At 34.5% G+C, this 12479-nt stretch overlaps 1 protein-coding gene across 1 annotated transcript in view; it reads right to left on the reverse strand.

The window, feature by feature from the left end:
• Positions 1 to 12479, reverse strand: part of Hmbox1 (homeobox containing 1) — a 101454-nt gene that overhangs the window by 39973 nt on the left and 49002 nt on the right. The window contains exon 4 of the mRNA XM_048801466.1: positions 4119 to 4229. Coding sequence (XP_048657423.1) covers positions 4119 to 4229 — 111 coding nt within the window. The remainder of the gene's footprint in view (positions 1 to 4118; positions 4230 to 12479) is intronic.

Raw genomic sequence — 12479 nt, forward strand, 5'->3', positions numbered from 1 at the left:
GGCAACAATGCTGCTGCGCCTGAGAGCTGTACCTTAGTCCTCCTTCTTGTTTCCAGTGAATTAATTATCCCTAGCATACTAGTCTTTGCCTGAGACTGGAAGCCAGCCCTGAAACCTCAGTGTGGGAATTTAGCCTAAACATCTATGATTAGGTCATGTTACTTCTGTATCAAGTGCCAAAAGAATAGGAAAAAACCCTTCTTTTGTGGAGGCTGACTGCCTGGCACAATTGACCTCTAAGTCCTGTCCTCCTACGTTCTTCATTGCTCTGCCCTACACATGCCAGACCACCCTGATAGCTCCTTTGGTAGTCTCCCTAGAGGTCGCCAATTCCTGGTGGTCCCAATCCCTTGTTTAGAATATGACTAGATTCATGACACCACCTGGCACAGTTCCTTGCTTACCTAACTAAACCCTCTCCATCTAACTTGTTCTGCTGTGAATCATGGGAGAAGTGATATCTTTTGGGAAGATTGCTTAGTGTCAAGTTTGAAGTATTGTTTCAACTATATCTGAAAACCGTGCTGATTTTATGTGGTAACTACAAGACACATGACAATTAAGCACTTGAAATGTAGCTGGTTGAAAATAGGTTCTCTATGTGTAAAATATATACTGAATCAGGAAAAGAAAGAAAGAAGAGAGAAATCTCAAGTTTTAAAAAAATCTCAAGTTTTAAACAAAATGGGATGAGTGGAGGAAGGACTAGAGGGTAGAAAGCAGAGAAGGAAGGGGGAAGTGCTGAGGAGTGATACTGGCCAAATTATATTTTTATATTGTGTGCGTATACAAGTATGTAAAAGAAAAAAAATGTTTAAAAAATAAAAATACTGATTAAATACTGAAATGATCACATACTGGCTATATATGTTATATTATCAAATTTAATTTTCACTATTTATTTTTACTTTTTGAAATGTGGTTACTAGAAAATTTAAAATTACATATACTATTTGCATTATATTTTTCCTAGACTGTGTTTGCCTTGGGTCCTATGACAGTGGCAACAGCAGAGTCTATTTTGAGGGCTGGGGTTGTAGCTCAGTGGTAGAGTGTTTGCCTAGCAGTGGGTTTGATCCACAGCACCACATAAAAATAAGTAAATTTTAAAAATTAAAAAAATATATTAAAAAAAGGAGTTAGGATTTGAACCCAAACTGTTCTTTCACCTACTCTGTCTCCCATCCCTGTGCCTCCCTGACCCCACACTAAAAACAACAAAAATGAATCTATTTTGAGAGGTTTGCTTGTGTATGTAGATATTAGAAAATATCTGAAAAATGAAAGCTCTTCTTTATAGAAAAACTCTCAAGCTAATAAATGCTGAAGGAGTGATAGATTAGATTATCTCATTTTACAACCTCCACTGGAAGAAGTAATTTAGAAAAGGATCATGAAGGAATGCTAAAACCACCAATAAAAGGCTGTTGCAGAACAGGATGTTCACCCAGTGGCAGAATGTTGCCCTAGAAGGCTGAGGATGTGTCTCAGTGGTAAAGCACTTGCTTAGCACGCATGAGGCATGGGGTTGAATCCCAAGCACTGCAACAAACAAGAAATGTCACCCTAAAGATTGTTTATAAACTGTAAGATGAAGATGTGATGGTCCCCACCTTAATGAAATGGTCAAGCTTAACATATGGGAAGTGTTATAACTTAACATCATAGACCTTGTGATAAGTGACGACATGAGGTATCTAAATACTGAGAAAATTTCAAATATACATCAATACAATTTTGTAAGTGAAAATCATACTCATTTTCACCTAATCATTTTACTATACTGACTTCATCATGTATCTTCAATTTCTCTGTTAATCTGTTTTATTTTTTAATGTGTTTCAATATAAATTGCCATCATTAGTACAGCCCTCCCCCCATAATCTATCAAGTACTTTTGACCAAAATATCCAACCTGAATCTAACAAAGTCTTTAATTCTAACTTCCAGTGTATAGGAAATACAGAAGATAAAGAAAAAAGTTATTTAGTGATGAAAATATATAGTTCAGAAAAACTGCAAACTTGAGATATTCTGTGGTTATATGGCTTAAAAAATTTATGTCATAAAAAAGTTTGCCCATGGGCTGGGGATGTGACTCAAGCGGTAATGAGCTCGTCTGGCATGCACGGGGTGCTGGGTTGGATCCTCAGCACCACATAAAAATAAAAATAAAAAAAAACAAAGTTTACCTTCAGTAGATGAATAAATAAAGAAAATGTGGTATATACACACAATGGAGTATTACTCAGCAATAAAAGAGAATAAAATCATGGGATCTGCATGTAAATGGATAAAGTTGGAGAATATAATGCTAAGTGAAGTTAGCCAATCCCAAAAAACCAAATGCCGAATGTTTTCTCTGATATAAGGAGGCTGATTCATAGTGGCGTTGGGAGGGGAAACATAGGAGGATTAGACAGAAGAACTCTAGAAGGGCAAAAGGGTGGGTGGAAGGGGAGAGGAGGGGGCATGGGGGTAGAAAAGATGGTGGAAGGAGATGGATACCATTACCCTAAATATATGTATGAAGACACAAATGGTGTGACTGTACTTTATGTACAACCAAAGATATGAAAAACTGTGCTCTATATGGGTAATATGAATTGTAATGCATTCCACTGTCATATACAACAAGTTAGAATTAAAAAATCAATTAAAAAAAAGTTTGGGTGATTAGAATTAAGAGTCTAAGGAAGCATTCTAACTTTGCTAACCTAAAACAGGTTATATTTATTAAAAAAAAAAAAAGAACTACAAAAGACACTCTCACAACAACTAGAGAGATGTGGCAATGGATTAAATATTAGATAATATGGATTTATTAATTTCCTTAGGTGTGATAATGGAGACTGTGGTTATGTAGGAAAAGACTCTTGCTTTTAGGAGATGAATGCTAAATAGACAAAAATAAATCTTAAAATTTATTTTATAGAGATAAAGCAAATGCAGCGATATATTCTCAACTATATCTAAGAAGAGGTAAAAAGGTGCTTACTGTCCTAGTCTTTTAACTTTCCGTTACATCTAAGACACTTCAAACAGAAATAATTGGCAGAATAAATTTTTAAAAATTCATTGCATACAGATTGATACAGTCTATTCTGTTTTGTACTGTGTGGGTCTTCTGGATTGAGAATGTAATCTTTGGAGAGAAAAATCTTATCACAGACAGACACAAACACACACAAGAATGCTTTAGAGCATTCTTTATTTTCACCTCAAAGCTAGTGCTATTGGTATGCAATATTTCAATGGGTGATTTAGGCTGTGCAAAGGCTTTAGGCAGCAGCATTATGGAAGATAACTAAATCATAATAAGTTTACACTTGAGAGCAGGCTCACTGCTACCAGACTGCACAATGTGTGGATTGAGACAGTCGGTCCCATGACTTCATATTTTACTTTATATATCACTTGATAAAAGTATCTTGCCTATTCTTGGCAACTCCAAACACAAGGTTTTGTGATCTTCTTTTTCCTTAAGATTCATTCAGCTTTCCAACCTACTGCTGCTCCTGGGAGTCATCAGAGCAGTTTCATCTTAAAAATCCAAAGATATATTCATTACCCAGAAGTCATTAGAACTAGAAACAGAAAATCATTAACAGAGATCACTGGATATAATACAGTGATTATTTTTACTGTATTAATTTTTACTATATTACTATAAATTTTAAGATTTATTAAAAATAAATACAAATATTAAATTGATATTACAAATTAAAACACAATTTTCCAAAAATAATAAAATATGTGCAATTTTATATGTATACTTATGGTTGGGAAAAAGGAAACCAGCCACTGACAATCCTGATCATTCTTTTAAACTATGGCTGCTAGGTTAACATATAAGCTGGAAGCGAAGAGGTAGCTTAGAGGAGGGTATGAACAAGACTAGAAAATATTAGACAATAGACTAAAAAGTATTACAGTCAGGGCTTAGATTTTACAGTTAAAAGTATATGGTTGTTTTTTTGGGGGGGGGGGCAGTGCATAAAAGAACAACAATAAAGTAGGAAACTACCTTACTGAACGAATTAACACTTGGATTCAGTGAAATAATTCGTACATTTGCCTTGCTTCAGATGAAGTAAGCATAAGGAAATGATATTTACCAGGGTTTGTCTTCTCAAGTTGATACCATCGGTAAAATGCTCTTTTCTTTTGTTCACTCAGGTCTGATCCCTGCTGCAGCAGCCAATGAGAGATCCGGCTCTGACTGATACCTATGTAGAGAGAAAAACAGCTTTTGTGGGGGGCAGTGAAACAATAGTGAAGCTACTGAGGGTTCTGGTCACTGGGAGCTTTATTCTTAAGTGACTCTGTCAGGGGGCTGAAACTTGAGCAGAGTCCTTAACAGTGGGCTCCACTGCACTGGCTAGAACATACTCAGAAATTGTCTACTAAAGGTTAAAAAGCATTTTATTAGCCTAGACTTCACAGTGGCCCTCTAAAATTTATTTTCAAACCAGGTCCATAAAATATGAAATAAATGAAGAGATTTCTATGTTCCAGTTATTTGTCAGAAATTGATTACATTTGGGTGCCCTCCACCCACCTCTGGTTTAAAACTTTTAACAGATTCTGAATGGGGAAAAAAAATCAAGTCAGCAAGTTTTCCCATTTATTATTGATACTCGTAAAAAGATTTAGGTGCAGGGAAAGGAGAAGTCACTGAAAATACTGTCTTCAATAAGGTTTTTGGCTTATTTGTTAATTCATTTAGGCATTTTTAGACTCATTACCATTAGCATAAAGAAGTAAGAATTGGCAGACTTTTAGACTTATGCTGAAATATGACCTCTGAAGAAACCTCACTAGCTAAAAATGTTCTTCAAGCACATATAATTTCCCCAAATAAAGGAACAGAATATAGAAAAAATAGTTTTCTGCTATCACCAGGAAATGCTTGACAGCAATTAGTTAGAAATGTGAAAAAAACTCCTCATCTGAAAGTAAAAAAGCACATCTGAACCTTACTAGTATGAGAATTATATGCTTATTCTGGTTATAACTAGCAAAAGGAAAGAATATAAGGAAAGACAAAACTATATTACCTAAACTGGCCTTGAACTTACAATCCTCATATGTTAGCAAAAATTATGGACATGGAGCATATGAATCTCTGCATGTAGGGTAAAATAAGAGCCATTTGGGGAAATACTTGGACAGTATCCTAATGCTCAGTTTGTACAAGATATGCCGAACAATGCGTTTCCTAGAAATGCCCACAGAAATGTACACCTATGCAACAGAAGTATGTTCAAAAGATGAGAAGGCTCATATATGAGCATTATCTATAATAGTCCCGATTCAGAAAAACTACATATCCATCAACAGTAGAAGGCATAAATTGTGACATACATGCATTTGACTTCTATATTAAATAGAAAAATGATAAACTACTGCTATCTGTAACCACACAAAGAAACCTCACAAAAATAATATTGACCATAAAAAGTTAGACTCATACACAAAAACCCCATAGGCAACCAGGATTAAACTTATAAAAAGTAAAATAAAACAAAACAAACAAAAGCACACAACTAAGCTACAGAGATGATGGCCATCAGAATAATACTGGTTACCAATACAGATGCCTGGAGGCAGGATGAGGAAGGTTAGTATGTGCCCAACAGTGCTCTTTAACTTATCTGGAGTTGTGGTTATGTGGGTGCCTTCACTTGTTAAAAGTTATTAACCTGGACCCTATTCTATATATATGTATTTAAATTTTAAAGAAGTTTCCCCAAAAAGTTTAAAAAATTTTATATAGTTTCAAAAACTAAATTAAGTGGATATATATTAATATGGAAAAGCTGCTCATAATATAAATAAAAAACTACACTTTTATGGATATATAATTTTATGTAATCTATATTCTATTTGGTATAGTAACAAATATGCAAAAATATTTGTATTTGGTATTCTTGTATTTGCATATTTATAACCAAATATGCACAAAAATTTAAAGTTGTTAAATTTTCTAACACTCCTACCTCTATATTGCTTTCATAACCTTTTCCTAAATATGCATTCATTTAATCTTTAGCTTTTCACCCTAAATACTACATACTTGATTGTTTTATAAAGATTGCAATTAAGTTAAAAGAGTTACAAAAAGAAGTTAATTTCTGCCTTTCTTATCCAATTCTACTCTTTTAGGTAAGCAATGTAAACTATTTAAAAATATATTATTCTTCAATTTTCTACATGTGTAATTACCAATTTAACAAAACAAAGGGAAAAAGAAGGTTAATGTAGAGCAGCTTCCTATCTCAGCTTTTGTATGAGGAGAAAACAAAGAATTTCCCTATAAACTTATCTCAGTTTTATATAACAAATGTAGAAAATGAACTGTAAAGCAGGCGGTTTTTCCAAAAGAGACCCTGCAATTTTCCTTTAACTCATGTCTGTGAGACTGGTTCGGAACTTCAGTAGAACTTGATATTCTGAGTTTCTTCAGCTTCTCTTTACCAGAAGCTTTGCTATAGCAGATATTTCCCTGACTTACCTGCTTCTTCCCATTGCTGAAGAAAATCTCGTTTTACCTCCTCAAATCCTTTTCCTTTCTACCTTTTACAGAGCAGAAAAATTTTATATATAATCTGTGTACATTGACTCAAATTAACCCTCGCTTATTTTTTCTTCCAGTAAGAAAATAATCCCATTGTATTCACAAGAGGAAAACACTTTTATGCAAGCAACACTCACATTATTTTCGGAGTTAAACTCCTTTTCCAGTTCTACAAATACCAGACTCCCTTCCACTAGAGGGCTCTCCACCACAATCCATTCTCAAAGTGTAATACTATATTATAAATTTAATGTTTTATTTTTCTCTCACTTCCTGTGGAGTGTGACACAACTGACCATTCACATCATCTTCACTCTCGGAATACTGATGCATCCCCTCCAAGGCAACTTGTCAGTGGCTTCAGGTGCTGTTCTGCTGGCTCCCCCATGGGCCCCAGGGTTCCTGCTTTAAGCATCTTCTCTCACTCTATACATTATTCCTTTCGTTATTGCAATTATCAACAATTATAATTTAAAAATGTCATCTTAATATGTTCTGAATAACTTGAATTCTTTCATGTTCTGTTTTCATTCATTTCAAATTATTTTCTAATTTCCCTGTGATTTCTTCTTTAATGCACTGTTAATTAACAATGTTTTCTATGTTTGTGAATACCTCAAATTTTCTTGTTATTAATTTGTGATTTCTTATTATTTTCAGAGAATGAGCTTTGTATCATTTTAACCTAATCTTATTGCTTTTTCATGCAATATCTGAATTTTTAGGACATTTTAAAATTACTTTTCCCTTACTTTGAGCTGTAAAGATTTTTATATTTTGGATGCTGTATTTTAATATTTATAAATCCATGCTTTATCTATATTATTTATTTGATCACTTAATTTCATTTTTCTATTTGGTGCAAGATAAGTGTCAAGGAATTTTGGTTTTGTCGTTGTTGCTGTTTAATATGGAAGTCCAATTCTTTTAGCATAGCATCAGTTGTTGGAAAGTCCTTTACCCATTGGATTACCTTGGCACCCTTGCTTAAAATCAATCCATGTATGTGTGGGTCAATTTTTGAATTCAGTATTCTGTGCCATTTTTTTCAACATGTCCATTTTTATGCCAATATTACAGTGCCTTCATTAATGTTAGTTTATGTAAATTTTAAATCAGAAAATAAATAAATGCACATTGGAAAAAAACAATTAAAAAAAGTTCACCATAAAATGAAATTTTAAAAGTCATACCAAAGACGTTCTGGGGACCAGACCTATTGTTTCAAACCATCTTATAGATAGCTTCAATGAGAATTTCCCATAGGTCCTCAATACAGTAAATTTAATCTATTATCTTTTTTTCTTATTTTGGTACCAGGCATTGAACTCGGGGCACTCAACACTGAGCCACATCCTCACCCCTATTTTGTATTTTTTTAGAGGCAAGGTATCACTCAGTTGCTTAATACCTTGCCATTGCTGAGGCTGGCTTTGAACTCTCAATCCTCCTGTCTCAGTCTCACAAACCACTGGGATTACAGGCATGCACAACTGGGCCTGGCTTAATCCATTATCTTAATTCTTAATCTGCTCTTCTTCCTGTGTTCCCAGTGAAATTGATCTTCATTCTTCTCCTTAACTCTTACTCTGCTTACTAAATCTAATCACTCTTTTTCCTAAAATTCTCTGTGTTCTTTCCAATCTTCATTCCTGCAGTTTGGAATTTTAGCCTCTCTTTCCTAGAAAGTTGCAATAATGTTGATGAAAAGAACAAATCACATATGAAGCATGTAATTATCTCCATTTTAATCAGTAGATAATTTCAGTTTAAGAAGAAAAACATTCTTCTTCAAGAAATTTTCTACTTGAGAACTGCCATTACCGCTATTATAATTTATATTCTGTACTGCAACCAAAGTTACATTTAAAATATTTAAGTTAAAACACAATGTCTGCCAGGTACAGTGGTGCACACCTGTAATCACAGCAACATGGGAGGCTGAGGCAGGAGGATCTCTATTTCAAGGCCATTCTGGGAAACTTAGCAAGACCCAGTCTCAAAATAAAAAATAAAAAGGGGTGGGATGTGATTCAGTGGTAAAAACCACTGCTGGGTTCAATCCCTAGTACTAAATATATAAACAAACACACAAGAAACTATAAAAATTCAAGTAAGTCACAAACTTACAGGAAAAAATGTTCTCTCCCCCTCCTATTAATATTCCCTATCCTACAGGTATCCTTATTTATTGGTGTAAATCCACCAATACTTTCCCCATGATGGAATACATAAACATACATGTATATACTCACTTGCACACATACACACACACACACACACACACACACACACACTTTTTTTAAAAAAAACATACATTTGGAGTTATATACACAATAAATAAGTAACTTCCTTTTATAATGTCCTAGAATTTTCTCATGTGATAAATTATACATCTCATTTTAATGGCCACATAACAGTTTATACATTCATTGATTAAAATACTTAATCTAAAATGACCATGGTGGCTCATTCCTAAATAATCTCAGCTACTTGGAACCTGAAGCAGGAGGATCTCAAGTTTGAAGTCAGCTTCAGCAATTTAGCAAGAACCTGTCTCAAAATAAAATAAAAGGAGCTGGAGATGTAGCCCAGGGGTTGAGTGCTTGCCTTAGCATGCACAAGGTCCCCAGTTTAATCCCCAGTAACACCCAGCATGGGAGCATGTGTGTGCGGGTACACGCATGCATGTCCACACAATCTGTGTTTTACTATTATAAACAATAATACAATGATATTTCTGTGCACGTTCATTCACATGAACAATTATTTCTTTAGGAATGATTTACAAGAATGGAAATTTTGATTCATAGCATGTGAGCATCTTTTAGGCTTGTTACAAGGATATCCACAGAGAAAGTCTTTATTAATTTTACACTCTAACCAACAGTGATGAGATCATGTCATTATTTTCTCCCCATTATAGAATATTATAAAACCTTTAAAAAGATTTTTTTTTGTAAACATAATACATGTTAAATATTTAAAAACAATTCTTAACAATTCAGAGTAAAGAGGTAAATTTAAGAAAAAGCTAATAACAAAATTCACACCTGGGCTGGGGTTGTAGCTCAGTGGTACAGTGCTTGCCTAGCATGTGTGAGGCACTGGGTTTGATCCTCAACACCACATGAAAAATAAATAAATAAAATAAAGGTATATAAAAAAATTCACACCTGAATTCTGACCACTCATAAATAAGTATACTCGTTCTAATATCACTATATAGACACAGGAAAGGCAGAAAAAACTACTGAAATGAGATCATACTACAGACAGATTTTAAAATGTAAAAACATAAAACTTACTTTGATAGTAATGAAAGAAACATTTTAAATTAAAGTGAAAATAAAAGACATACTGGACTTCAGCAACAGTTTCTATATGAGAAAGGAAGTTCCACTAAAGCAAGGGCAAAATTAGTTAAAAAAAAATTAACGTGATTGGAACACATTATTTTTTTAAACTTCTGGATAGTATCCAGTGGTTCCTGGCTATAAAAACTGAGGAGATGGGCAGACAGCAGTAACCGCCCTCCAAGATATTCCTAATCGGCCTCCAGTCTTCCTACTTCTGAGTAATCCCCTCAAACACTGCAGCAGGAATGGTCTGTATGAACAATAGATTTAGCAGAAATAAAGGTCTGTGCCTTCTGAGGCTAGGACATGAGAGACATTACAGCCTCAACCTTGTGCTTTCTCTTAGATGGTGGTGGGGAAGCTGGCTGCCATTTTGTGAGAATACTCAGAACACTCAAGAAGCCCTATGGAGAGATGCATGTGGCAAAGAACTCTTAATAGCCATGCAAATTAGCTTTCTTTCTTTTCTTTTTTCAAAGTTTTGCAGTACTACAGATTGAACCCAGGAGCACTTTATCCCTGAGCTACATCCCCAGCCTTTTTTATTTTGAGATAGGGTTTCCCTACATTGCCCAGGCTGGTCTTGAATTGTGATCTCCTGTCTTAGCTTCTCAAACCTCTGGGAATACAGACATATGCCATTGCACCTAGCACAAGTAAGCCTTCTTGGAAGAACATCGTCTAACCTCATTTAAACCTCCAGATACCTGCAACCTCTTCAGACACCAAAAAACCCAAACAACCTCCTCTGCTTCTGGATTTCTGAGAACTGAGTGAGAAAATAAAAAAGTTTAAGATGCTAACTTCTGAGATAAATTTTTATGTAGCAATAGATAATGAAGACACCTTACTTCCCTCAGCTCTATCATAGCCTTTACACCCAACTCATAAGACATAAAAGACATTTTTACATAGTCAACATTTACATTTTTGTTCTGGAGTCATAGTTACCATAGTTGTTCATTCACAGTTCTAGGTTTAAATAGATTCAAGATTTATCATAGAGTTTCCCAGCCTATGTATTTTCTTTTCTAAATCCTGTACTTTGTTTTAAAAATTAAGACATACTTTACAACCAGTAAACTCTGGTGTATAGGTCTGAGTTTGGGCACATGTATGTGTAGATGATCACTTCTCAAATCAATATACAGATTACTTCTATGCCCACTAAAAGATACCACCTGTCACCTTTTTCAGTAAATACCTAAATTCCATATTTTTAATTTAACTCTCAGGGCACAAAATTTTATCATTGAGTAGTGTGGGTTTTTGTTGTTGTTGTTGTTCATTTGTTTTTAAGGTGCTGGGGATCAAACCAACGACCTTGTGCATGCTAGGCAAATGCTCTACCACTGAGCTACACTCCTAGCCCCAATAAAAATACAAGCTTACTGGTGCTGGACTCTTCAGTCCTTTTATGCTTGAAATTTCTATATCCCATTTTTAATCTTTCAGGACAATTCTACAGGGGAAAAATGGGGAGAGGGTCAACCTTCCTTCAAAATTTGTTAGAAATGGAGAGATAAGTGAGAATAGTAAAGACCTCTGAAAAGCTACTCCCATAAAAGCAAAGAGAGCAAAAGATGTCTTTCCACAGAAAAACGGGCAAAAATTGTCAGAATCAACTGTTTTAGAACTTTGGAAATCAAAGGCTTGTAACAATCCAAGGATATTATCAAGGAAAATATTTAATTTTGTTAAGAACAAGTATGTTATATTTTTAACTTGATCTCCACCCATGTTCATCACACCAATGCCACAATAGACTTGAAAATCAACATTCCTGAAATCACTATGAAAACCAGGTGTGGCCTAATAGCCACAGAGGAGAGAAAAGCTCTGGAGTTCCCCAAAACACCATTCAAAGGACTGTCATTATTTGACCTGTCTGGCAATTCTCTGGAAATCCCCATTTGCACATCTTGACTTTAATTGCCCTGACTCAGATGTCACTTGGTGTGAATAGCCTTTTTCTCATGGAAGATGGAAAGTGTTTTGTTGAAAACAATCTGTGACAATTGTTTAACACTGCATTGGCCTGAGATAACAACTGAGATAATGAGATAAAAATATCTTAAAGGAAAAGCTGAGGAATGAGCTGGTATCCATGATAGTCTTCAAAAAGCTGTGACACATTCCTAGGCATCTAGAAGGCCACACACATGAATAGAGCTGTGCACATGCCTACTACTATGGGAATGATCAGGAAAGATCTTGGAAGATCCGAATCTTTACTTCAACTACCACAATCTATGATTATGCAATAATTTCTTGGATGTGACACCAAAATCAAAAGCAACACAAAATATGAACTTTATCAAAATAAAATTTTATGTTCTTCAAAGAACAAGATTAAGAATATAAAAAGATAACCCACAGATTGGGAGAAAATATTTGCAAAGCCTGTACCTAATAATGAACTTGTGTCTACAATATTTAATAACTCTTACAATTCAATGTAAAAAATAAACAACCCAATAAAAAATAAAGAATCTGACTAGACATTTCTCCAAAGATGATATAGGAACTGAATAATAAGC

Source organism: Marmota marmota, unplaced genomic scaffold, assembly GCF_001458135.2.
Source record: "Marmota marmota marmota unplaced genomic scaffold, marMar, whole genome shotgun sequence".
Lineage (NCBI taxonomy): Eukaryota > Metazoa > Chordata > Mammalia > Rodentia > Sciuridae > Marmota > Marmota marmota.